General features: G+C 59.1%; 1 protein-coding gene across 1 annotated transcript; it reads right to left on the reverse strand.

Annotated features, from left to right (window-relative positions):
• Positions 1–281: 281 nt before the first annotated feature.
• Positions 282–27251, reverse strand: TMEM132E (transmembrane protein 132E). Its single transcript, XM_064677850.1, has 9 exons — positions 26098–27251; positions 13580–14477; positions 12542–12682; positions 8898–9090; positions 8385–8528; positions 4443–4648; positions 3595–3874; positions 3320–3511; positions 282–2791 (listed from the first exon to the last, which is right to left on the reverse strand). Exons 1-9 carry the CDS (start codon positions 26168–26170, stop codon positions 1763–1765), a joined length of 3156 nt encoding a protein of 1051 aa, XP_064533920.1. The 5' UTR covers positions 26171–27251; the 3' UTR covers positions 282–1762.
• Positions 27252–27493: the final 242 nt, after the last annotated feature.

Consider the following 27493-nt stretch of genomic DNA (forward strand, 5'->3'; position numbering starts at 1 on the left):
GGGGGCAAGCAAGGATGGGGCTGCACCACTGATCCCTGCCCACCCACCCTTCATCAGGCAGCCCAGGAGGGGAGGATTTGGGAGGGGGGAGCCCCAGATCCACAGCTTTGACCCCAAAACGCTCAGAGCTTAGGCAGGGGTCAAAGCTGAGCCAAGCCCCCCAGGGCCCTGGCAGTGTGTGTGTCCCCAGTGGATCCCACACCCACCAGGAAGCCCCCACCCCGGGCGCCCCAGCAGAGACGGGGCTGCAATGCTGCTTGGTTTAGGCTTTTGGTTTCATTTTTAGGCTTTTTGTTTCGTTTTTTTCTTTTCTGGTCTTTTATTTAAGAAAAAAAAAAAAGGAAAAAAAAAAAAAAAGAGACACAGTGGTGGGTAACTTCCAATCCAGAAATAATCCGCTGCAGCCTCCCCCTCCCCCGGGGGATGCTGGGGGGGTCCCTGTCCCCACAGGTGGGTGCCCATGGGACATGTACACAGCCTGAGACCCCCAGCCCCACAGCCCTGGTCCCTGGGTGTCCCTGCAGGGGTGACCTGGCTGAGGATGCTCTGAGCCGGGAGAAGGGGTGGCCCTGGGCTGGGGGGGCCTCTCGGGTGAGCCAGAGGGTTTGGGAGCTGCTGCCAGCGCGGGGTGACCGGGAGGCGTTGGGTTATGGCAGTCAGAAGGCACCACAGAGGCTGAGCCTGGCTCCGGGCATCCCTGCTGGGCTGGCACTGTGGGAACTGGGCTGGCACTGGGAGACTCAGGCCAGGTCGGGTTGTGGGTGCCTGGACCTCCTGGAGCAGTGGGAAGCCCCCGCGGCAACTTCCAGTAGTGGAGCCACATTCCAGCACTGAGGGGGGAAGGCTCGCCCTGGAGGTCCCAGCAGGGCTGTTGGGCTGGGGGGTCCAGCACTGGCCCCAGCACAGGGAACAGAGAGGCAGGCAGGGCAGGCAGGCTCACAGGCAGCAAACTTGTTGGCCACCCCCAAAGTGCCCCTGCCCGGGGACCACAGCCCTTCCCAGCCAGCAGGGGAGTGGGACAAGCCTGGAATTTGGGGCTGGGACACAGCAGACGATGGGGACAAAGGGGCCCCAGATCCATGGCCACTGGGCAACAGCCCCCCAGCAGCCGCCCTCCCCTCTTGCCTCACTCACCCAGCATCACCCACAGCGTGCACCAGCGGGCTCTGCGCGGGAGGGGATCCCCCAAACACCCCAACGACCACGGGCTGGCAAATCCCTGAACCGGCACTCACCTCCAAAATTGTGCAACTGAGTGCAGCAAAGGCGGGGGGTGGCCTCCAGGAAGCCCCCACCCGCCGCCCCTCTGCTGCACTCCTGGGGGGAGCGGGACATCTCCCCTCTTCCACCCCCTGCGCAGCAGGACCCGCAGCACCATCCTGCCCGTTCGCCACGGGACACGCGCACGCACCGAGGGTTTGACCCCATCCATCTCTGCCCTCTGCTCGCCCCCCTCCCTGCCCCTCACCACAGGCCAGCAGGCTGGGGGGGGCCACGTGTGTGCTGCTGCCTCCCCTGGGAAAACCAGTCGGTAAAGGGCAAAAAAAGCAAAAGGCCCCCGGGGGCGCCTTCCGACGGGGTGGGGACGTGAGATGTGCGGAAGAGGGAACGCGCAAGAGAGCCAAATTTTGGGTCTCCAGCCCCAGGGAAGCAGCTGGCGTGGCGTGGTGTGGCGTAGCGTGGCGTGGCATGGCACGGCGTGGCATGGCGTGGCACAGCGTGGCAGCCCCCTCCCTCCCGCCCCGTCCCCTCTGCCCCTGCGTTAAGCGATCTCTTTGATCCTGCGGATGTAGTTGTGAAGCTCTTCAGGGTCTTGCAGCCCCATGTCCTGGCAGACCCACTCCAAGTCCTCCTCATCGGCGATGGGGATGGAGTTGTAGGCCAGCTCGTCGGAGGGCATTGTGGCAAAGGTGGTGAACTTCACCCGCTTCCGTTTGGAGGTGGGTGAGTTGAGGGGGTCCTCGCTCTGGTCCCGTGTGGAGCCCCCTGAGGAACCGTCCCCCCGGCCGTGGACCTGGCTCTGCACACTGGTCTGCGAGCTCCCACTGCTGTGGTGGTCCCCATGGCAGCAGGTCTGGACGTTTTCCAGGGGGTTCCCCGGGCTCTCAGGCTGCGGGGAGAGGTCATTGTGAGCCCGCAAGGGCTGCCCGTTGCCCAGGAAGACCCAGTGGTGGGAATGGTCCATGTTGGTCTGGCCTTCGGGCGGGATGCGTTTGTGCCGGTATTTCAGCACAAAGACAATGCAGTTGATGAGGAAGACCAAGATGGCCAGGCAGAAGACGCCCAGGAGGGCGTACATGCCTATTTCCAGGTCCGTCAGCCCCCGGGTCACCTGGACGAAGCCAGTGGGGATGGTGGGGAAGTCCTCGGTGGGGTGAGACGCGCTGGACATCCTGCTGTCCTCGCTCGGGTCCGCTTTCCTCTCCACCTCTGCCCGCAGGGTGGTGCTGGCCCCCGTCTCCCCCAGCCCCGGCTTGCTGGGCACGTGGTCATAGTCATAGGTCGGGTCCTCCTCGGACCCAAAGTGGACCCGCACGGTGGCCAAGGCGGTGGAGAGGACGCTCTTGCGCTTGGTCTTCTGGCAGCTCTCACAGATGACCAGCTCTGCCCGGAGCAGCTCCCCTGCGCCCTCGCCCTCCGCCACCACCAAGGGGAACGCCCGGTCCTGGGTCACCGAGACCACCTTCTCGTCCAGGCTGCTCACCACCAGGTTGTAGTCCTTGGGGTCGTAGAGGGAGAGCGGGGCCGTGGTGCCGTCGCTGTAGGAAATCCACAGGCTCAGGAGCGCTTCCTGCGGGACCAACACAGGCACGGGTTGCCCAGCAGGATGCCAGTCCCGCCTGCACCCGTTTGTCCATCCCTCCACCCATCTCTCCTCTTTTGCATCCTTCTCTCTGTCCAACTCACCCTTTTCCCTTCCATTATCCATCCTGTTCCTCCCAAACCTTGTTTTTTCTCTTTAGCCTGTTCTTCCCTCCATGCTCCCCATGCATGCCCAAGACCACCCCAAATCCCAGCCCCAGAGGTGCCAGATGTGGCTACTAGAGCTGTGCTAGGAATTGTATAGGATTTCATCCCTCCCCCTTTGTCCCCACGGTTGTGTCCCATCCCCAGGCTGGGCAGGGTTGGATCACAGGTCTGTGTGAAGTTTTATGGGGTGCTTTGGGGTCACCAGTGTGTCAGGAGGACAGTGGGTGCTGTGGGGGCCTAAGCTGAGTGTGGACAGGATTTGGGAGAAGGGGGTTGCAGATGGAGCCCTCACCCCACCCCAGGTTCCCCACCAGCCCTCCCAAGCCCAAATGCACCCCCCTTGCCTCACCTGCTTGAAGAAGCTGAGGGTCTGCTGCACCGACGTCCGGGCAATGATGGTGTGGCTGTTGCCAGGGCTGGGGTGGAGGGACAGCGAGAGGCTGGAGACCACCTGGGCCTTCAGGTCAGTGATGCTGACCTTCTCCTCCGCCACCGTCACCAGTGTCTCACCCAGCACCGCCTCCACGAGCGGGGACACGACCTGCAGGGGACGAGGGTGTCTGTCACCACCTCCTGCCACCCCCAGCCAAGCTGGCAGAGGCGGGGGCAGGCGGCCGGGGGTACCTTGAAGAGCGTGGTGCCCGGCTCCCTCCCGGCCAGCGTGACACTGTCCACCAGGTGGGCCACCCGCGGGTCGTCCACGCGCATGAAGTCGCTGACCAGGTCGGTGACCTCCACCAGCCAGTCGGGCCCCAGCATGGTGACCACCTGCTCCGTGCCCTCGGCCGCCGTGGTGTGGAACTGGGTGAAGACCTGCAGCGTGGAATGCTGGTACTGCAGGGCACAGCCCCGGCTCTGCTTCCGCTCCTCCTCGTCCTCCTCGTGCTCGCTGTCCCGCACCGACCTGTGGGACGGGGCAGTGAGTGGGCAGTGCTGCCAAGCTCCACACGGCCACAGTTCTTCAGCCCCAGCCCCAGGAATGGGCAGGGCTGGCCGAGCAAGAAAAAATGCAATGTCACCAAAACAGTGGTGGCTCCTGGCCAAAAGATGCCCGTTGTCCACAAGGTACTCAAGGGCTTTAGCAACATGTGGTAACGGGGTCACCACCATCTCTGCCCCCTAACCAGCTGAGAGGACGAGGTCTCTAGAGCTCAAAGAAGGGTTAACTTTGGAGCTTGGCTGTTCCCAGTTTCATCCAGGGAAGCTTTGACCATTGCCAATGAGGGATGCTCCCCACCAGCTCCAGCCTCTGACCAACCTCACTGTGGAATTTTCTTCCTTCCATACAAACACACAAACTTCCATGAGCTCTCACCTTTCCACCGAGGACCCCTGAGATGACTCCGGCCCCATCATCTTCAAAACCTCCTCATTAAGTAACTGAACAAAGCAATTACCCCACTACCACCACCTCCACCTTGCCTTCCCCAGCCTGGACAGGCCCCACAACACGGTGGCTCCACAGCACCCACCTCCTGTCCGGCAGGATGGGCACCCTCCAGCCCTTCACTTGGCTCAGCCGGGCGTCGGAGAGCTCGATGTGCAGCGGCAGTTTGGGCACCCACACCGTCATCTCCAGCGGGGCCGAGAGGTGCTCGTAGGTGAAGGTGACCCGGGCGCTCATGGAGCCCCGCGACTCCTTCCCGCTGACAAAGACATAGTCACAGCTGCTGGAAACCTGGGGGAGAAGGGAGGGTGGGAGGGTTGCAGGGGTCCCACAGGCACAGCAGAGATCCTGGCAGGAGGCTGCCCAGAGGATGGGAAGTGCGGGAGGAGCAGAATTTCACTGGCATGTATCCAGTTAATGGCAGCCCCAGGAGCAGGGATGCTCTCTCCTCCCCGAGATCCCTGCTCAGAGGCACAGACCCCCACACACCGTGTCCATAATGCAAAGTGTCCCCTGACCCAGGCCTCCTGCCAGCCCTCACCCACTGCCAGCTCTCCTCTTGGTGCCTCAGTTTCTCTTTGCAACCTCTGTGAAGCACCCATGGGGTTCCTCTAGCTTGGGTGTGGAAAAAGGTACAATTCAGTGTGGAGGCCAAATTCCTCATCCTGGACATCTGCCCCAAAATCTCCTCCACCAGAGGGCACAGGCAGCGAGCACAGACCAGCCACATGCCCGTCCCCACAGGCGCCTTGTCCCTGTCCCTCCTGCTCACCCCAGAGCGAGTTTCCTGCAGTCCATATGAATCCTCATGTTCCTCTGCTCACTCTTTCTCTTTTAATTCCCCTTTATGCAAATGCCATTAGTTAAATTCACTATAAAGCAAATACATCCTGCAGGGGGTCAGTCATTACCGACCGACTGAGCCAATTAAGGAGCTCAGAGGACACCACAGCAGCATCACCTGGTGTTTCAGTTTAGGTCACCAGTCAACAGCTCCTTCCCAGTAACGGGGCCAGAAGACAACCATGAGAAGGGGACTCCAACCTCCCATCTGCAGTGGCCCTATGGCCTGACCTCAACACCCTGTCCCCTCCCTGCACCATCAGGGATTGCATCTGAGTTGTCTGATGCCAGGGAAAACCAGGACTCATTTGCTCAGCCGGCAGCGCGGTCGCTCTTGAATGCACTGAGCATCTCCACAGCACAGAAGGGCTGGTTTCCAACAAGCTGCTCTCTCACATGGATTCTCTGATGGCTGATAAGGGGTTGAGGCCACGCTGCATGGTAGCTGACAGCAGAGGTGAAAGCATGCCTGTCTCTCTCGCCACCTATTCTCTGAGCACCTGTGGTCAACCAGATGCAGGAACTTTGCATTTCTGAGCCCACAGCAGGGCCTGACTTCTACAACAGCCCATGAGCCCACCACAAGGTGCCCGTGGTTCCCTGAGGCCGGTGGAGGAGGCAGAACTCTGCACCTAAGTTCTTCAGGACATCTCTGCTCTCTGGGCACAGGGGGGAAGTGCAATGTAGGAGGGTTTGTTTCTTGTCTTCCTATCAGAGATACCAGCTCAGCAAGTCTGAAAAGACAATCTCATCTCTGGTGAGGCGGCGTCTGAATAAAGATGAGCTCCTGGGTGAATCCTCCAGCAAAGGATGCTCTGGATATTGTGCCATTTATCACAATAAACACACTGGGCTGCTGCTTGCACTACCCTGGCTAATAAACCCCCCGGCATCTTCTCCTGGGGACCACTTGCTTTGCAACTGAGGGGGTTGAAACTACGACAACAAAAAAATCCCTGCACATCAGGCCTGTCCTGATGATGGAGTGACTGCAGATTAGCTTTTAAATGAAGCCCACGCTTGTTCGGAGAAACTTCCCGGATTTGCAGCGGGAAGGGAGAGGCTGAGGTCTGCCTGGGCTCCTGGCCAAGGCACCACTGGCTCTGCTTCTGTGGCCAGGAGCTCCCCCCTGGCACAGCCTCAAGCTGGGATCAAGGGGACACATGTTCTCCACGACTCTTGGGAGTGGGAAGAGCCACCACAGCTGGTGGCACCCCACGTCATCCAAGGGTCCTGGCGGTGGCTGTGGATGACCAGGGTTCCTGAGGCTCAGTCCCACTGGGCTGACTTGATCCTGGTGAGTCCTCTGGGGGAGGTGGATGGTGGGCTCCTAAGAAGGTTCATACACAGGGGAGGTTGAGCATCTCCCATTAAGTGTTGCTGGCAACAGAGGTGACCCTTCCACTCCCTGCATGTCACTCAGCCCCCAAGGTCACCACACAGGCAGGCAAGGAGGGTTATCTCTACACTACCTTGAGTGATGATGTTCTCCTGCCTGGGCTGAGCATGGGCACCTTTGTCACCCCATGTCACCAGAGAAGGGGATGAGGATGACAACTCCCACCTGTGCTCTCCCACCATCCTTCACAGTCCCTGGAACCTCCACAGCCACATCCACACCAGATTCCCAGGACAGATCCCCTCAAACGAGAGCAACCACCACCGAGCCACAGTCAGCGTGGGGAGAAGCAGCTCTCCAGCCCTCCCTCATGTTAAATTATTTACAGTAACAGACAGCACATCCCACTCTGTAAGCTTTGATTTATGTAACAGGTTTATAGCCCTGACACCATAATCATACGCCCCAATCTCAGCAGGTAACTGAGAGCTCCCTCGGAAATGAAGCTCCAACACAAACACAAAATAATTCAGGAAGAAATCGCGCGGGGCTCCGAGCGGGAGGTGAGCTGGGGCCGGAGGGCTGCTCCCTGCATTATTCATCCTGGCTCCTGTGCATGTGTCTGCTCCCCCCAGGTCTGGGGACAGTGTGTAAATAGATTTATGAGTAGAAAGGCAGCACATTAAACAGTTTAAGTGTCTTGGAGTCCATCCTGAAGTGTATTATTGCTCCAGTGTTTTATCACGCTGTGGAGGACTGGTCTCCATAAATTAGACCCAGTGCTGTAAATCCCACAGACTGGAGTTTTAGTCAAGAACTTGGGTAAACAGTTTGTGACACTGCTTGTCACCCACCCACACCCACGGACAGCTGGGGACAGCAAGTCCTGGTGGGGACAGGACTCTGCCCGTCATCCCTGGCTCAGCTGGGAGAGCTGCTGGTGGCTGCTGGCAAAGAAGGGGAGAAGGGGTTATGGTCTGGGGGACACAGAAGAGCCCAGCCCCCCAGCATGGCTCTGTGTCTCTGCCCAACATGGTGGGGACATGGAAAGGGAGGAAGTGCTGGGTGCATGCAGGGAGAGGGGTGGGAGGTGTTTGGGAGAAGGTAATGATGTGTGGGGGTGGATGGATGGAAGTGGTGGTAGAATGACATGGACAGGTGGGTAGATGGATACATTCAGGGACAGAAAAATGTATATGGATGGATGGGTCTGGTGAGGGAAAAATTGGAGGATTTGAGGACCAACTGCTGCCTCGGTGGCGGGGGCTGGTGCGGGGGCACTCACTGCTGTGCACAGCGAGTCTTCTGCACTGGCCTCACCAGCACCTCTCCCCTGCAGTCCATCTGGCTCCTCTCCCTCAGTCCCCTTTTCCCTCTATCGTCCCCAACTGCCCAGCTCAACCCCAACATCTCACTGGGGACAGCCCCCAGCCCAGCAGCCGATCCAAACAGGAGATAAATGTCATCCAGAGACCCAAGAGCAGCCACTGATGGGAACATGCAGCTTACACTGTGAGGTGACAATATTTCCCCTTATCGGCGCTCAGTGCTGTGATAACCCATAATTATTGCTGCTGCCTGGTGCCAGCCTGAGCAGCACTGCAGCATCCCACAGCTTCTCCAGGGACAGTGACAAAGTGTCTTGTCCTTCTCCCGACAGATCCCAGGGAGAAGCACGCACGGACTGAATCCACTGAGGGGATGATGCTCGGGATGGCCGGGCTCGTGTGGCACATCAGCTCCCCCCGCTCATCGAGCTCCAGCCCACGCCGCCTTTGGGGTCAGCACCCCTGGAAGAAGCTCAGCCCCCTGTGAGGGTCACAAGAGCCCCCTGCCCACACCCACCTTAATGATGTCTTCATTGTTGGACTTGCACTCGACCATAGCTGAGACATCCACAACGACGCCGCTCAGCTCGATGGCAATGACCTTCACGGGAATGGCCACCGTCCGCCCCGTCAGGATGGCTGTGTTGATGATTTCTGTGTCCTGGGGGTGGGACATAAAGGGGACCATCACGTTAGAGGGCAGCCTGTCCCCCCTGGGATCAGATCCTGGATGGTCCCTGTCCTGCTCCAGCCCTGTGGGGGTGGGTGGGATGTATGGATGTGTAGGATGTATAGATATGTAGGATGTATGGATATGTAGGATGTATGGATATGTAGATGTATGGATGTGCAGGATGTATGGATATGTAGGATGTATGGATGTGCAGGATGTATGGATATGTAGGATGTATGGATGTGTAGGATGTACAGATGTGCAGGTGCTGTAGGGCAGATGGGCGGGTCAGAGATCCCTCAGGGGCACCCAAACCCTCAAAGCAGATAACTAAGCAGAGGGCAGGGACCTGCTCACCATGGCCAGGGGCACGATGGCCCTGATGTCCCTCTGGATGACCGTCAGCTCTGTCACCACCTTCTCCAGGTCGGGCGGGGGGTTGCGGCCGCGGTAGTCGATGTGCCACATGATGCGGCGCGTCACCGACTGGCTGGTGAAGTTCTCCATCTCGAAATCCAGCTGCATGATCTCAGAGGAGTCATCCCCATCCCTGGGCAGGGGGACAGGAGGGGACACAGTGAGCTGGGTGTCCCAGGGCCCACAGACACCCCAGAATCAGTGCTGGGCAGTCCCCAGCATCCCCAGCACGTCTCCTCGTCTGTCCTCATGCCTATCAAGGGGGACTGTATTCTGGGTGCCACCAAACCCAGCAGCCCTGACACCCACCTCTGCCAGGGGCTGCTCTGATGGGAGCCTGCAGATTCCCATGAGACTCTTCCCAGGGGGAGAGAGAAATGTTTTCCACTGCCTCTTCCCAGCAGTTGAAAAGCCTCGTCAGCTCCCCAGGGGCTGCTGGGTGATATTTTATCACAGGGTCAGCGTGTGGCTACAGTTCCAGGGGACAGTGGGCGGCTGCAGGTGCTGTCCTCGTCTCCCTGGCTCCGTTTTCCCAGCAGTGTGGCTGGATTTACTGCCCTGGGCTGCTCCTGCCTGCACACTCATTTCCCCCAGGTCACACCCCAAGTGTCCCACACCCAGCGTGCTCAGGGACGGCAAATAAGTCCCTACAGAAGGCTCAATCCAAGCTGTGGACTTTACAGCCCCTTCCAAGTGGATCACATGGGGAAACTGAGGCATGGGAGAAAGAGGTTCAACCACACAGCAGATGGGACAGTGCTGGGACTCAGGGCAGGGCTGTCCCCCAGCCTGTGAGCACAGCCATGGGGATGGGGGAGGTAGATGGGACCAGCAGGGAACAACAGGCCTGAGACCATCAGCTCATCAAACACACACAAATTAATGCCACTGCTGAGGACAGAAGGACATGGAGCTAATGGACAGGGATTGAACTCTGGGGCACCCCTGAGGCAGGATAGGATAGAAGAGGAGCATCACCAAACCCTGCACGTGGTGCCAGTCTAATGGGATACTCTGCTGTCCCTCTGCATCATGGCTTGGACAGTCTGATGGCCACAGCATAAATCACTCTTACACCCCAATCCTACAAGCAAACCTCCACAGAGGTGGTCCTGCCCTCCCATCTCTTCCTCCAACCTGCAAATCCACTGGGAGGACTTGGGATTCAATGCTCCCCTCCCAAAGTCAAACTTCTGCATTGTTCCTCAAAAATAGAGCATCCCCGGGGGACACCCTGGAGCCCCCACAAACCACAGCACTGGCAAAAGCTCCCCAGAGCTGGGTGGGGGGAGAGGGGAGGAAAAGTGAAATCACTGTGGAAGGGGAAGCCAGGACTGGCTCCACTCTCATCTCGCAGTGCAGCAGCCACTGAGAAGATCCCATCGATCCAGGGATGCAGGATACAGTCGGGTTTCGCTCTGATCAATATCTAATGAGTGAAAGGGAGCAGAGAAAGAGGAGAGCAAGAAGCTGGAGCTGCTCCAGGCCATGGCAAGCCCTGATCCCTGATTCCACAGCAGCAATGATGGGCTCTGCAGTGGAGCTGCCACACAGGGGGTGGTGAGGTCCTGGCTTTGCCCCCGAGGCAGGTAGAGGGGCACAGGGGGAATAGCCAAAGGCCTCCTGGTCTGAAGAAGGAGATTTGGCTGCTCACTCTCTCTTCCAAGGCAGAAGTGTTAAACACAGCCAGGAAGAGCCGATTCAGAGGCAAAGCAGAGCTGCAGCTTCATGCCAGAGGCGGTCCAGTGCTGGAACTCCTCACCATGGGGTGCCCAGAGGCGTCCCGGGAACCCTGACAGGGCCAGCTCTCATCTTCTGCCTTCACCAAGCATCACCTGCTCTCAGCCACGGCAAAGACAGGAGCCAGGCTACCCAGACTGGGGGGATAATTCAGGATGGAGCTGCTGGGGTGCAAAACATCCCAAACTGCCCATTATCACCCCAAAGCTCAGGGCTCTCACCCCCTCCCTGCACTGCCAGCGCTGCCAAAAGCCCCCAGAGCCCCGGCGAAACAAACGCCTCTGTTTGCACAGCCCGGAGGGCAACACGGCTTTGAGTCATTCATACTCTCCATTCCGTTAATATTTGATGGAGTTGTTTGTCTAAAAGGTGATTGTAATCACTTTAAATTCCTCCTCCGTCTCTAACCTTTGCAGGCTGATTGGAAGCAGCGGTGGCAGTAGGAGAGGGGGAAGGGGGAGAGGATCCCGCTGCCGGCAGCTCTGGTATCCATGTGCTGTGCAGGAATGCTGGGGTGGGTGTGCAGAGGACGGGGCACTCGTGGCTCTGGGGACACTCCAATATCAGCCACGGGGCCACGGGCTCGGATGCTGTGGGGCAAAGGAAAATCCACCCTCTGGATAAGCCCTTTGCTGCAGAGAGCTTTTGAGGTCACATTTGGAGCACTCAGAGCTGAGGATCCTTCTGCAAGAGCCTGTCCCCGGCTTTGCTCAGTGTTGGGGTGGGGGGCAGAGCTATGGGGAGACAAGGATATGTTCCTGCCCCAGAGGGGATGTACTCATCAACTTGCTTTAACCTGGCTCCTGGAGACACTCATGTCCCTTTTCCCAAAGACACAGTGATGGAGATATCACAGCCTGGGAATGATTGGTTTCCAGCACTTCAGAATCTTTTCTGCTGGTGTTTTTGACCCCATGCCTGTCCCCTGCCCTTGCCTGCTGTGTCCTGCCAGCCCCATGTCTCCCCTTCTCCAGGCTGAGCAGCCTCTGGGTTTTCAGCTTGGCTTTGTGGGTCCTATCTCCTTCAGATCATTCCCATTTATATCCCCTGGGTTCTTCTCAACTGACCTGAGCCTTTCCCAGAGCCCCAGGAATGGGCTCATATTGAGCAGGGCAGAACTGCCCTATCTCAGGTGCTGATTTGGTTTGTGCTCCCATTCCAACACTCATCCATCACCTGAGGGTTCAGATGGGACCTTTCCTGGGGACTGCTCCTCTTCCTTCCCAGAAGAGACACCAGGATAGTCAGCAAACAGCTGCTGCCTCTCATGGCATTAGAAGTCATTAAAAAATTTAAATATTTCTACCCCAAACTGGGGGATCCCCCATGGCTTCACAATTCAGCCCTAAAACCCACCCCACCTGCCCGCCAGCATCTGACACAGCCAGGCAATCCAAGCTCAGAGCCAGGGATGCAGCTGCCAATCTGTACCGATGACTGAGCCCCAGGGGCCAGATGCCACCTGAACATGCCACCTCACACAGTCCTTGGGTACAAACCTGCCCACAAACCTTCCCACCTTGGGCCACAAAATCCACCTTTTCCCACCCTTCACCCAGCTGCACAGTGCCAGCCAAGCTTAGAAATCACACACAACATTAAGCCACTTCCCATGTTGCTGCAGGACCTGCCCCGACCTCAGCTGGGCTGAGGGTTTGATCCCAAAACTGCTCATCCTCCCTCAGCGCCCCCCAGTCTCACATTCCAGGCCATGCCTCAGTTTCCCCTGCCAGCACCCATGTGGCACTGCAGCCACCCAGACACCCAGGTGGGGGGCAAAGGGAGAACCACTCCAGGCCAAATCCCAGCGATTTCCCCAGCACCCCCAGAGGTGAATCCCTTACCTGGGCCTGGCCCCATCCACCCTGGACACGTCGACAGTGGCAGTGGAGTGTTTGCCACCCGTCAGCAGCTCCGAGCTCACCAGCCACTGCCCACTCCTCGACTTGGTGCTGAGCAGGTTGACACCTTTCTTGGCCTTCACCCTGCAGAGAGCAACAGTCAGGGCTGGACCCTCACCCCGCACACCCCTGGATCCCCCTGGACACCTCGTTATAGGCACAGGGGGATTTTTTGCCCCAATCCCTCCTGGTTGTCAGAAACATCATCCGGGCTGGCAGCAACCTCGTAGGGCTGAGCCCACCCCAGCTTCTATTTTTCAGAGTATTTTGTTCCTCCCATCACACCTCCAGCAGGAATTTGGTCCCCCAGGGCTGCCCCTGTGGGACTGGGCATCCCCAGGGCAAATGACAGAAGAGCCTGGAGCACTGCATCCCTGTGCCATGGGCTTGCTGCTGGTCCAGAGGTCACAAGGACACTTGTAAATGTCCTTTGAAGAGACGTGGCCACGGCTTGTACCCCCATCTGTAGGGACATGCAGCAAGAGAGGGTTCCCCTGCACACTGCCCCACACTGGGGTGCTGAGCACCCACTGCCCCTTCTGCTCCCACCTGGTTCTGGGGCAGGATGAGGGGACACAGGAAGCCTCCTCTCACTCCACAGCAGGCCCATGGCCCTACCATACTTTGTCCCCAAAGTGGCTGTGAATAAACCCACATCTGCTGGCAGAATCCCAGTGCAACTGGGAACACTGGGAGAGCAAAGGCAGCAGTCCATGGTGCCAGTGCAGAGATGGAAACCCTGCATGGGCAGCCATTCTCTCCAAGAAGCTCCCTCTGCAAAAGCCCCAAAACTGCAAAACCACATGCTGGCTGATCCCCTGGCCTCTCTCACCTCCCCAAAGTCCTGCCAGACCTGGTGCAGCACCCAGCAGGTCCCATAAGCGCCTATGCCCTCCCCACCCTCTCCCTTCTGCCTAGATGGAACAACCACTCCTTGGAAAGTTGGCTGCTCCCGGAGTGGGGACAGCTCCAGGGCTTCACCTGAGCGTGAAATGCTCCACCGTGGAGTTGGACATCAGGTAGAGGAGGATGCTCAGCACCTCTCCTGGCTTGAGGGGCTTGTCGGGCAGGCGGATGAAGACGTTGCCGTCCAGCCGGTGCTCCTGCATGGGCTGCCCCGGCGGGGGCTGCAGGAGGCTGACGCTGCCGATGCGCAGCAGCGGGTGCTGCGTGGGACCCTCAGTCCTGGCCCCCCCGGCGCCGCGGCGCGGGACCGTGTCCCCAAGGCACTGGCCGGCCCCGTCGGGGGCGTGCAGGGTGTAGTACAGCTCGGCCTGCTGGCTCTCGCCCGGCACCTCCAGGCTCTCGGGGCTCTTCCTCCTGCCCAGCGGCACGGCCGAGGGGCCGAACCAGGCGTGGGGCAGCTCCGCCTGCACCAGGCACATGGCCAGGCTGCCCCGCAGCCGGCACGAGCTCTTGATCTCCCGGGCGTCGCGGAAGGCGTGGAGCCGCACGCAGGGCAGCCGGTCCGTGACGTCGAAGTCGTCCCAGTCCCGGCCGGCCACGTAGAAGAGCACTTGGACCACGGGCTGGCTGGCCACCAGCCGGGGCTGGATGATGAAGGCGCGCACCTTCCAGTTGACGGTGAGGCGGTCGGGGACCTCCAGGGTGCTGGAGGGCTGCAGGTGCTCCTTGGGCAGCACCAGCCCCGTGCTGAAGGGCCCCAGGGTGACGTTGAGGACAGGCAGCTCCTTGGTCTGGAAGACGACGAAGGGCTCGGAGCGCTGCAGGGGGGCGCTGCCGTTGCCCACCGGGCTGGCTCCCACCTCCTTGAGGAAGAAGGCCAAGCGGGTGTTGGACAGGCGGTAGCTCACAGGCAGCAGGATGGCACCGGGGGGCTCAGCGGGCTCAGGGCTGGGCGCTGGCCCCTTGGCGTGGGCTGCAAAGGGGATGGAGAGTGCAGGTTAGTGTGGGGCACCCCCCCTCCAGAACAGCTCCTGAGCAGGGAAAACAGATCCAGGCAGGAGTGGTCCAGCCCTGCAGCAAGAAGGAGCTGGAGCTTCAGCCCTCACAAGGGCAGCAAGAGCCTGGCTGGGTTTCTGTCCTGCAAACCAAAAATGCAAGAAACCTCCCCAGGACCTCAAGCATGGTTGTGCCTCCTGATGGTTGGCACCAGCCTCACCAAACCCACCCTTGGCATGGGATGAGGTGTCCAGCAAGGAGGGATGGTCAGGGGCTGCCCAAGGCTGGGCCAGGGTGTGTTGAAGCCACATCCAGCCTTGTACTGTCCCTGGGAGCCAAACACTAGTCACCCACCCTGGCACTCATGCCAAGGCACTGGCTGAAACAGCACAGACCCACTTACAGAAACAGTTCATAACTGGCTTCATTCCTGTTTCCAAACCCACCAAGAAAAGGATGAAGAGTTTCTCCAGAAGCTCGTTACCAACAGTTAAGTCCAGGCTAATTTTTGGCTGGCAGATCCCACCATGTGTCTACCATCCAGGCTTTCCTCCTTCTTTCAGCACCCAGGTCACACGAGGAAGGTGGCTAAATCAGACCCCAGATCCACTCTGTCCCCACAGGCTGCCTGTAAGGGTGTCACAGCCAGCCTGTCGCCCATCACTACCCAGGGCTGCCACCCACACAGTGCTGTCCCCATGCAACAAAGCTGGCCCAGACCACATTTTTCCAGACATTTGATATGGCCTGATGGGAAAGTGATGCAGATGATATTGGTGCCACCTTGTGCAAACCTCAGCAGTGCCCAGGTGTGACGGCCCGTAGGAAATCCCTGCTGTCCTTCCTTTTGATCGTTTTGCCTTAAAAAAGAGAGTAACTCCACTACTGGCAGAGCAGGCAGTCCCTGCCAGTCGTGCACTCCTGAGGGTCCGAGCTGCCCAAGCCCCTCAGAGGGAGCCAGTGATCCCACTGCCACGGCCAGCAAGCGGGGAGAAAACCCACGGAGATGCTCCTGCTAAAGCAGATCCTGCGAAAGGCGGCTGGTGCGGAGCCGGCCGACGGCACGCGCTGCGCTGGCAGCTGCGGGAGCCTGGAAGACATCTCAAGGTCTTTGCATTCTCCGTCGGCTGCCAGAAATTCCCAGGAGGCCTGGGTGCCCCCCCACTCCCCTCGGCTCTCCGCCAGCCCCCCGCAGCCCCGTTCCCAACGCTGATTGCAACCGCTCCCAAGCGGCTCCCGAGCGGCGGAGCCCAAATTACCCGTGTCAAACGGCGGGGAAAGGTGCGGATGTGACGGCTCAGCTCCCAGGAATGACTCAGCCCCCTTCCTGACAGGGGCTTTGGAGCATGCCAGGACCCTGAGGCTTTTTCCAGCTGGGAGAGTGGCCTCAGACAAGCTCCCCAGGGCTGACGGGGACGCAGGAACCCCCAACCCACCCAGGGCACTCTCTGCTGCGGGGCACAGGGGGGTTAAGCAGCTTAGAGGGCTCATAAAAGGATTAGCACTTGATATGGGACAGGCAGCATCCACAGCTACATCTCCTGGGATGAAAGTTGTCCAAGAGCCAGGTGGAGAATTCCCCTGGGCTGGGCGAATGCTGGGGGACACGCTGCCGGCACCACCGTGTCGGCACCACCATGGGCACAGCTCCAGCCTCTGTCACCCCATCCCACTTGCCTTATCTGTTTTCCCATCTCCTAGAGAGCCAGGAGCTGCAGGAGAGGTGCTGAGCCTGGGAAAACACCCATGGGTGCCCCTCTGATCAGCAGTAACCAGCAGCGAGGGGGTTTCTGCTCCTCTGGCTCACCGAGGTTGTTTTCTGCTGCAAAACATGAAGGTTTGCATCCTCCCTGCCATCCCCAACAACTAGGAAAAGGGATTATTTCCAAAGTATGAGATTATTTGTGGAAAAGGATCCACCAGCTGGAGCAACACGAGCAGGACAGCTTGGGTGAGGTACCGGCAGGACCGATGGAGGCACAGACAGCAGGGGCTTTGTTCATTCACTCACTGAAACAGCATCAGTCTCTACCCCTTAAAAACCATTGGGGTTTGTGGAAGGATCAGGTCATTTCACAAAGAAAACCCCCACAAAACCCAACCAACTCAACGCCCAGAACAGCCCCAAGGAAAACCTACCCTTGGGGTGGTGCAAAATGCCCACGGTCACCACCTGCCCCTCGAGTGTGGGACACGAGAACCTCTGTGCCCCCCCGGTGAGCACCAAGCACTGCGGCGAGGGGCAGCCACTGCCACCCACCACACTGGGAGAGCTAAAGCAGCTGAGTTTGGCTGCAATTTGTGGCAGAGACCCCCAGAAAGCAGCTTCTTCCTCCTTGCCACGGGGATTCTCTGATGGCCAACAAGGGTTGTGTGCTGCCCTCTCAAACGTGCTGGGCACCCTGCTCGACTCAGACAAGGCACCCCGGTGCCAAACCCTGCTGGGATGGGGACACCCAGGGTGGCCCTGTCACCAAGCCCAGCACCCTGGCCATGCCCGATGGGGGAAGGGATGGGGACAAGCTGGGATGGAGATTAATGGGATGGCCATGATTAGTTCAGCGCCGGCAAATTGCCGGCACCCAGAGAAGCGATTTCCTTCCACAGACAAAATGCATTTAAATGATGCTATAATATGTTGCTGGGAGGGGGACAGGACCAGCGCCTCCATTCCCTGGCCATAAACTCATCCTGCCAGGAGAGAGTCTAACCCAGCCTGGGGTGGGTGCCAGGATGGGGGAATCAAAGCCCAGCCCAGCCCAAGCCTCCGCACCAGGGTGGTGAGGGAAGGAGAAAGGAGTCACGAGATGCATGGAGGTATGGATGCAGCTGCTGGCCAGATAGCAAGGAAAAAAGGGTGGATAAGGATACATAAACCAGCAGAGAGAACGGAGGGTGCATGGATGGATTGAAGGTGGATCAGAAATAGCTGGACAGCAAGAGAATAGCTCTAGGATGAAGGAGAAGAGGTGACGGATGGAAGAATGCACGGATAGAAGGATGGATGGAGAGCACAGTGGCTCAGGAGAAGGGAGGAAAGGAAGGAAGGGAAGGGAAGGAAGGAAGGAAGGAAGGAAGGAAGGAAGGAAGGAAGGAAGCTCAAAAATGGAAGAAAGATGGATGGAAGGAAGGAAACAGGAAGGATGGACAGACAAGTAAGACAGCTCAGGAGACTCCAGTCCCCACACCACCGTCCCTGGACCCTGCCTTGGTTTCAAGCCACCCCCAGGAGGGAAGGTGGCTCTCATGTCCCCCCTCTGGCTGGGTTTGGGGGGACAGAAGGGTTAAGCCCTGCTCTGCAGCCCCACTGCTGTGGTTAACGGGATTTGCAGCACCTGACCTGCATTCCGGGTTTATTAGGCCGGCACAGAGGGGACCATATGGTCCTTCCACCCCTGCAGCTCAGCACTGCAAGCCAAAAGGCAGATCTCTGTGCCTGGCCAGACTCTGACTGGCCTGGGGGCTTCCCAGACCTCCCAGGCTGAGGAGCCACCCCAGCCCCACAGCGGGATGGGACGAGCCTCCCGCGTGTCCCATCCCTCCCACCCCACAGCAGCCCGTGGGAAGCTGGGTTGACCTGCAACCCACGGCAGGGAGAGGGGGGAGAGAGGGAGATGTAAACACACAACTGCTGGTGACCCCCTTGTTGAGCCCCCACATCTGCCCGGCCAGATGTGCCCTGCACCAGCTGCAGACACACGGCCAGATGGGCCAAGGGAGGGCACGTGGGGACAGTGGCAGCACCCTCCAGCCCTGCCTGAAAATCCAGACCACCCTCCCCAGGCTGAGGGGTCTCGCTGCTGCAGAAAGCAGCACCAAAAGCCCTGAATCCCTGGAAAACAGGGCACGGCAGGAGTTCGGCCCCTCCATCCTTCCCCCGCTGCAGCCTCATCACATCCATCCCTGCTCCCACCTGTTATCCCAAGGCTGAAGACCCTCCTCCTCTTCCCCTCATCTAGAACTGATAGCCAGTGCTGAGCCCCAGCTTAGCCCCAGCCCCAGCTGTCTGCCATAGGGATCGCTTTAGCCACGCTCCGGGGGGGCTTTATCCTGGCTTATCCTGTGGGACACAGCGGGGGCTCCCGGTAGTATATCCCCACTTACGAGGGGAAAACCATACAGGAAAACCACTGGAGAAGAGGGAGGGAAGGTCTGAGGTCACGCCAGGAGGGTTAAAACCTCTCCTGGTCATAAGAGGCGGCACTGGGGGCTCAGTGAATCAATGGACTGGACACAGCTCTGAGGGAGATGCCAAAATACCAGCGATGTGAGACACCAGTCCAAGCTCTCCTGGCTCCTGCCAGGCCATTGCTGGGCTTCCATGGTGCTCCCACCTTGGAGCAAGCCAGAGAGTTGTCCATAAAGCAGAGCTGTCCATAAAGCAGTGACTTGAGTTGACATGGGGATAAAACCCTCCCTAAATACATGGGGAGGGATGGCAGGCAGCAAAACCCCTCAGCCCCCGAGGAGGAAGTCCAGCCTGGATATTCCCCACTGGGCCACTGGCATGGAACTCCCAACTGCTGTTTTGTTTCAAGCCAGGATAAAGCCACCCCGCTTCCCTGAGCATCCTGCGGATCCCAGCGGAGGCTTCACAGCCCCAAAACCTGGTGGTTCAGGTTTTGCCACCACATTCATCAGGGCCAAGCACAAAGGGGAAACGTGGGCAGCAGCCCCAAACACCAGGGATGTGCCACATCTGGAGCTCCTAGGGATGTCCTGCACCTGGATGCTCCAGCTAGAGGCAGCCCAATCTCCCAGGGAAGGGTCAGGCTCACATGACGTCTCCCCATCTGTCCTGGGAACAGGCATTGTACCCATCCCTTTCCCTCCTCACCCCACAGCACCAATCCCTGACGCACTACACTCCCACCAAGTGGGGTCAGCACCTCCAAACACCCCAGAAAGCAACAAAAAGTGGAAACAGAAGCCTCCATGCCTCCACTTCCACTCAAAACTCAGTCAGCCTCAAAACAAGCCCCGCTCCACTCCACTCCCAGGGAAAAAAAAAAGCCAGTAATAAAGTACAAGCCAAAATTAGACAATATAGGCAGGCCCCTCGTGGAAACCTTTGAAATGTTACCTGCAGCCTGAGCCCTGAAAATTGTTTTTGGCGGCATAAAAGACAACAAGCTCTCCCTTCCCTCCGATGCACCGAGAGCCTCCATCTCCAGTCCCAGCTAATTGGAACTCAATTAAGTGAATAATTGTTACAAACATGAAATTGCCTTCCCCAGGCGCGTGGCAGTGAGATACCCCAGCTGTGGCCACGGGAAGGGCGGGATGCAGGGATGCTCCAGGCCCTCGGCTCTGCCCATGGATACAGCAGTGATGGGGTGACAGGGCTGGGAATCCCCATGGTACTGAGGACAGGGCAGTTAAACTGGTCCAGGCTTCCCAGAATCAGCCTGGGGTAGGAATTGAGTGGGTGCTGGCCAGGATATGTGCCTCAAGTCTTCCTGTGAGCAGCAGCGCTGGCTCAAGAGTGGATTCTCTAGTGTCTAATACAGGGTTGTGCTCATGCCTGGTGGGCACTGCCAGCTTCTCCTTTCTTTTAGGTCCTCCTCCCAAAGGTCCAGCCTGGCTTCTTCATCACCAGGAGCAGTAAAACACCGTAACACTGGTGGGACTCAGTCCAAGGCCAGCACACAGCCTGCATTTCGGGACCACCTGTCCCAGCACCACGACAGGCTGCAGTGCCAAGGTATGAGCTTCCCCCAGGAAATTAATAAGAGGGAATAAATAGAAAAAAAAAAAAAAACAAGGGACCTAAAGGAATAAATAAATATGGCCTAAATGGGATGTGCTGTGCAGAGGCACAGCCTGCCATAAATTCCCAGAGCCAGCAAGGCTTTTACGCGGCAGCTACTTTAGAGCAATTTCCACAAATCACAGCAAGGGACAGGCTGGGGGACGGGGAGGAGAAGGCCTTTACAGAGGAGGAAGAAAAATGAAGAAATTAATTAAAAGTGGTGGGGGGGAAAGGACAGGGAAGTGGCTGACTATGAATATCCACAGGATTGCCCAGGGGCTCCGAAAGGCAGCGGGAGGGGAGCTACTCTGGGATAAAGTGGGCAGCCCCTGAGCCCCCAGTACGTGTTGCGGTGGGTCCTGGGCTGGGTGACTCCCATGCCAGGCTCCCCCCATGCTGGGAGCTGGGAGCAGCCCACCAGCAGCAGGTGGGCACAAATGGTTTCTCCAAATAACCCCCCTGGGGAGGCAAAAGTGGTAGGACTGGCAGGGGAGTGCCCTGAAGGGTGGCCTGGGGAAGCAGGGACAGGGACAGCAGTCCCCGAGGGAGGAGCCCACAGCATCAGTGTTGGGGCAGAGGCAGTGCAGTGACACTCCCATGTGTCTTGCTCAGATCATCCCTGTTCCCTCTCCACCCCTTCCCACAATGGCCAGGAACAGGAACATCCTCCCAGCACCCTCCAAACCTGAACACTGAATATGCCCCCCAGGCTGTGCTCCCCCCCTACTGCCAGCCCAGGCTGTGCCAAGCAACACGTTTCAGACTGATTAGACACTGATTAATTTATTTCCCCCAGTGACGTGTGTCAGGCTGCAATCGGAGCCGGATTCAACTCCAGAGGCACCCGAGGAACACGAGGAGCCGCAGATAAACCCAGCCTCAGCCCTCAGCAACCAGGGCTGGGGGCCAGCAGCAGCCCCACACCCCCAGCAGTCCCAAAAGCAGGGCTGGGAACAGGTACTAGCTCATGACTTTGCCACCCAGCATCAACCACGCACGGCTGGAACACATCCCCTTCCTCCCCGCTGGTACCCGAGCGCATCCAGCAGCCGCGCCGAGCTGGCAGCGGCCGGTACTGCATTTTCAATCTTATTTATCTTCCAGAGGGAAAACACCAAAAGCTTTCCCTCAAAGAAAAATAAATTCAAAATTAATTCATTCTCAAGTTTTGCCAGTCCTGGGGAAGAGCTCAGCCCACTTCATCAGGGCAAACCTGCCCCGGTAACTCCTGCAGGGGCCGGGAGGTGACAGCACAGCGAGCGGGGGCACGGCCACCCCAGCAGCACCTGCCTGGGCTTCTTCCAGAGCTGGTGAGAAAGCAGGGATGGTAAATATTATCTGAGCAATGGGAAAATGCTCGCCAGCAGGAGACAGTGGCTTCATCGGGGACTGTGAATTGCCTTGCTGACAATGTCCCCCCAGGAGGCCAGAGCAGCAGTGAGGGGCTCAGCACCCAGCCAGGGTGAGGGATGTGGGCCCCAGTGATGTGGGAGTGGCAACAGGTCAGGCAACAGCTTAGGGAAAATGAAGGGAGTGGTCCCCAGGAGAGCCACATCCTGAGGAACAACCTCTGCATCCCAAACCTGGGACATTTGTAGGAGAAGTGACAGCCCATGAATCCACCAGCTCAGCTGGTGCTTCCCCAGGGTGGGGATCGCTGGACCACCATCAAACGTGGCTGGAGGACCCTGTGTCTCCCAGTTTGCAAGGAAAGTGAGCTCCAACCTCCTTCCCCCTCAGCAAGGGGCACCAGGACCTCCCTCACTTCACCACTGAACCATTTCTCTTTCTGCCACATGGACAAAATCCCCAGCCCCATCACAGCGTGTCCCACCCCAGGAGCAGCCACCTCCCTTCCCACCCGGGGGGCTGCTCATTAGCAGAGCCATGTATTTAATAATAAAAGGTTCTGATTAGATCAGCAAGAGTGACCTTTTCCAGATGGATGGGATGCTCGTACGGCGGCAGCGACAGGCGCCACGCGGGAGGGGAACACCCCGGCAGCTCAGCAACTCCTCCGCACGCCCAGCACGGGCCATGCTGGCCAGGCAATTGCAGCAGCCAAAAAAAATCGGGTTATGCTGTCTAAGCATCCCTTCCCTCACCCATCATCTGCCCAGGATGATGCCACATCCTGCTGACTGCCCCCACAGCACGGGATGGAGCTGGGATGTGCTGCTGGAAGGTTGGGGATGCTCTGCAGGGATCCCCGGCCGTGTTGGTTTTTGCTTTCTTCCTCTTTTATAGGAGGCAGAGAAGCAGGAAGAGGAACCTCAGCAGCCAGTCATGGTGGAGTGATTTAAATAGTAACCCTCAAAATAGCCAGGTTTCCAAAAACTGCTGAGCAATCCCCAGTCAGGGGGTTGTTGCCACCCCATACCCTGCCTCAGTTTCCCCCAGGGTGCACACACAGCCACATGCACACACAAAAGGACAGGTCTGGATGAGGGTATCGAGGCACCTTGAAACTCCCAGAACCAAGTCCTGCCACTGCTGCTCACCAAAATCATTGCTCAGAGGATTTCCATCACGCTATCAATTGGCATCCTTCATCCTTCTCCCTTTCCTCAACAACACGAAGAAGACAAAAAGGGTAGAAGAAAAGACAATTTCCCAGTGAGGTGTTTCAGTTCACACCGCTTTGTCCCAGGACATCCTGCTGAGATTTAAGGTATTGGGGTTGGGGGAAGATGGACTGGGCCCTGGGGTCATGCAAGGACACTATGGAGCCAAAAGCCAAAAGGGGTGTCCTTGCATGTCCCTCTTTTCTGCAGCAACAAAGGTAAAACTTGTGCCAGGTTTAACCCAGCTCAGAGGCCGGATCCTCTCCTCTCACCTGCCTACCAGAGTGGGGAAAGATCCTATTGCCCCTTCTCTGCTCCTGGATGGAGCCAGGGGTGCTCAGCTGCTCTGACCTCATCAGCATGGCCAGGGTGGGAGCTGTCAAGTGAGCCAACACCATGTGTATGATCCTGGTGTACATTCCCAGTGTACGTTCCTGGTTCGGGTGTTAAATGAGCAAACGTCGGGTGCATGTTCCCGGTTCCACAGCGAGTTATGGCACATCTCCACCTGCTGGTCTGAAAGCCCCTGAGCTGGGAGATGCTCAGAGAAAAGGAGGATGGGGGTTGGTGAGTAACCCCCTGCCAGGGTTGGGTTGCACTGGCTGGAGACCCCAGCAGGGGTGGACCTATGGACCATCTCCAGCATCATCCTTCACCACCAGCCCCATGCCTGGGACTTGCCTGTGGTGGGAGCAAGCCATGGGATATACAGGAATAGTGGCACAGCCCCATCCCCATCAGCAGTGGGATGGAGGTGCTGGGGCTGTGGGATCCAGTGCAGGGCCCCAAGCCTGTCCTGCCTGCTGGGACAGATGCTGAATGACCCCAGAAACCTGGACCGCTGCACCCCTGGACCTTTGCCTCCAGGCAAGCACTGCTTTGGGAGAGGGGAAATTGAGGCACACTGCAGAGACAAGGCTCAGCAGGGAGCAGAGAGAAGATGCAGGAGCCCAGGCTCAGCCCCATGGACAGCACAAGTCCTTGCACAAACCGAGGGGTAAATCCCCCTGTGCCGCATCCCAACAGGTCCCAACAGCTTCGCAGCACAACTGTGCTGGGCAGACACCACCAGCATCCCCCACAGCCCCACGGGCCAGGGCTCTGTGTGTCCATCCCTCCATCCCTCCTGTGAGCCCTTTGGGCCACCCTGGGGCCATCCCATCCCGGAGATGCCAAAAAAAAAACCTTTCTGGAAGCAGCTGATCTGGGGCCTCGGCCAAGCGGCTCCTGGGGCCGGCAAGGGAGCGCAGCAGGAGGGAGGCTGGCACGAAGGGCTGCTCTTAAATAAAAAACAAGGGAAAAGCGAATAAAATACTCCAAGCAGCAGAGCAGGGTGCTGCTTCACCGCCGGCTGACCCCGCTGCCAGCCCGAGTGATTTGTAAGAAACGCCGGAGAATTAGGAGCTCTCACTCAGCCTCTTTTTCCGGCTCCCTCCAAGACCTTTATTTGTCCAGGAAAGGCCAAAGCGGCGGCAGCGAGGGCAGCTGCGCATCCTGAAAAGAGCCTAAAAACTCCTGGCAGAGGCTCCTCTCTCCACCGGCACAGGCATCCCCCCATGGCAGCACGGCCAGCCCTGGCACAGGCCACCCTTGCCCACTCCCCACCGGCATCACTGCCAGGGGGACCCCCCCAGCCCAGGGGCCAGATTCTGCCCTGGCCTAAACCCGAGGCCTGACCCACCGGGCTCGTGGTGTCCCAGCGGCAACTGGGGGATCAGAAATGCCCAGGAGGGGATGGGGAGCGAGGGGCCACATCCAGCCCCTGCACCAGAGGCCGTTCCTGATGGATCATCGCTTGCACAGGGATATTTCCCACAGCCGACAGCCGCCCCCGGCAGCACCACCGACCCAGACAGTTGGATCTTATCCAGGCAAATTGGGGAGCAGGAGATCCCACTTCCACACCGGCTGCCGGCCCCCTGCCTGCAGACTCCTGACCTGGTGGTCCCAAAGAGGAGTGAAGCTCTGCCAGCAAATCCCACCGGGGCAGCACTCCAGGAAACAGTCAGTCTCGGGGTACAGGGGGGCAGCATCTGCCCCCCCAAAAGGATGCTACTAAAGTTGTGGCTTGACAGCCTGGAGATCTCTACTCCTCTGCCAGGGTCAGAATTTCCAGGGTGGAAACCCCCTGCCAGCTCCCTGCAATGTTCCCAACATTCCCCCCCTTCTCCTTATTTCACCACTGTGGGTGAGCAGCTCCCCAAGCTCCTCAAAGACCCTCAGGGGCTGCAGATGCCGAGAAAGTCCTGCCTGAGCCCCACAAGTGCCTTGGCCATGGGCTGCCGGTGCGACACGGAGCCAGGCACGGTCCAGGGATCCCCTCCAGCTCCTGGGGGGATCGTTTGAGCTGGGCAGCACAGTCCCCAGGACACTCTGAGCCTGAGGCCAGAGCCAAGCTGGCAGGAGGGGTCTGGGTGACCCCCTCGCACTGCAAGCAGCCCCCCATTCTCTGTTTGGCCAAGCTGGCTGCCAGGGAAAGCGGCTTCGGCTGGGGCATCTGTGGGGCTTGGCTTTAAATGGAAAGCATCCATAGAAATCATTCATGGAAACCACGTCCCTCGGGGTACATGACCCCTCTTTGGCCTCGCTCGCCAATAAAAGCCCCCAGCAGCAGGTGCTGGTGTCCCCAGGGCTGTCACCAGGGCAGGCCAGGATGTCACCGCAGCTCGGCCGTGGCACGGCAGTGATTTGGATGCAACTCAGGGCAAGTGGGTGCAGGCAGGTGGGGGGATCGAAAGAAAGAAAGGGATGGCAGGGGCTGCATCCCCCGTCCCCTCCATCCCAAAACGATGCCACCTCGGCAGAGCCTGCCCAGCAACTCAGCGCAGACTGAGAAAGTGTCTGGGTGCGGGTCCGGGGGATAAGCGAGTGGATAATAGCGGATAAAGCCCCTGATCCTCCCGCTAAAGCAGCTCTGCATTAAGGAGACAAGGGGCAGGGGGGGCTGGGGAGAGGGGGGGTTGAAGCCCCCTCTCCCCATGTGTCCCCCTGCCAGCCCGCTCCCTGCCCCGGCACACAACCCTCGGCAAGCGCTCGCAAGCACAAGCTGTCATTTTATTAAGCCAGGAATAAACTCTAATCTTCACCCGTTTCGCTTGGGGGGGGGGGGGGGCACAGAGAACCAGGGGAGGGGGTGGCTGTGGGAGGGGGGGTCCCAGCCGGGCACAGAGGGGCAGGGGCTGCCCCTGGCGGGGGCAGATGCTGCAAACCTCCCTCCCGTGTTGCAGACAGACATATAACATATATATTGCCCCCCCAGCTCCCCCGGCGCCAGCACTTACCGGGGAGCAGCAGCGAGCAGAGGCAGCAGAGCAGCGCGGCCGGCCCGGGGAGCATCTTCTCCGGAGAGGCCATTGCAAGGTGGGGGGCAGCAAGAAAACCGGGGGGGCCCCGTGGCAAATAAAAAAAAAAAATAACAAAAACAAAAAGAATCCAGACCAAGCACCAAAAAAACCGCAGAAATCCCCTAAATCCAACCACGTGCGAGCCGGGAGCAGCAGCCAACGGCGGAATTTGGGGAGGGGGGGGGAACCGGTTCAGGTTGGGAGGGGGGCTCGGCTTTGCCCCCCCAGCTCAGCGAGCAGAGCACCCCATCTCCGGTCCCCCACCCCTCCCCACCCCGCACCCCAAACCTGCCGCAACCCCCCCCCAGTGCCTGCAGGGCGGCCGGGGGAGCGCCCAGCCGGCGGGGGCGGGTCCCCCTCCTCTTCCTCCTCCTCTTCCTCCTCGGGAGTCGGCAGCGGGGGGAGAAGAGCACGTGTAACCCCCTCCCGTGGAAAAAAAACAGCACCGATGTGCTGATGGAGGATGATGCTGCAGGGTGCGGGTCGCCAGCCCCTCTGCACAAGAATAAAAATAAGAATTCCAAGCGCTGTTCTTCCAAAGGGAAAAAAAAAAGAAAAAAATTAAAGGGGAGGGGAAAAAAGCTGAATTAAAGCGCTCCCCCAAGGAAAAAAAATAAACGGGGGAAAAAAAACAACAAGAACGTAACAAAAAAAAAACACAACCCAGAGCTGGGTGAATAATTAATCCCAGGCAGATGCGATTAATCGTTGGCAGGAGCAGCTCGGCGGCGGAGTCCCCGCATCCGAAGGCAAAGTTTGGGGGGGGGACCCCGGGGCTCAGCCGCTGCCCCCCCGCCAGGGCTGGAAGCGGGGGGACCCCGCCATGAGAGTGGAAAGGAGGGGGGTCCCCGCCTCCTCTGCCCCCCCCTTTGGATTAAAGAGGGGGTGCACCCCCTCCTGCCCGCAGACGGAATGAAAGAGGGGGTGCGGGAGCCTTGGGCAAAGCGGCAAGTTGAGGGGGGTCGTGCCCCTGGCCCCGCTCCGAGCCCCCCCCGCCTGTGCCGTGCCGAGCCGAGCCGGGGGGGCCCCGCTGGGCGCTCCGGTGGCCGCTCGCCCGGCCGGAGCCGCATCGGGCACCGGTGGGTGCCAGAGAGGGGAGGGCGGCAGAGGGAGGCGCCTGCCTCCTCCTCCTCCTCCTCCCCCTCCTTTTCGGGCGAGGAGGTCCCCGCTGGTGCAGCGCGATGCGATGCAGAGCCCACCCTCCTCTTCCCGATCCCCCCGAGCCCCTTCCCAGCCCGCCCCCCCCCCCCCGACCCCGCCCCAGCACCCCGGGGTGCGGCGGAGGGGCTGCCCGGCCCTGCCCTGCCCTGGGGGCCGTGCACCGACACCGCTG

This window comes from Pseudopipra pipra, chromosome 21 (assembly GCF_036250125.1).
Source record: "Pseudopipra pipra isolate bDixPip1 chromosome 21, bDixPip1.hap1, whole genome shotgun sequence".
In the NCBI taxonomy this organism is placed as follows: Eukaryota; Metazoa; Chordata; class Aves; order Passeriformes; family Pipridae; genus Pseudopipra; species Pseudopipra pipra.

What these genes read in the sequence shown, in the direction of transcription:
- TMEM132E (XM_064677850.1), bottom strand. Translation starts at nt 26,170, where the DNA reads ATGGCCTCTCCGGAGAAGATGCTCCCCGGGCCGGCCGCGCTGCTCTGC. An exon ending in CTGCTCGCTGCTGCTCCCCG is followed by an intron (nt 14,478 to 26,097) that starts GTAAGTGCTGGC and finishes TCCCCTTTGCAG; the next exon opens with CCCACGCCAAGGGGCCAGCG. An exon ending in CCCATCCTGCCGGACAGGAG is followed by an intron (nt 3,875 to 4,442) that starts GTGGGTGCTGTG and finishes CCCGTCCCACAG; the next exon opens with GTCGGTGCGGGACAGCGAGC.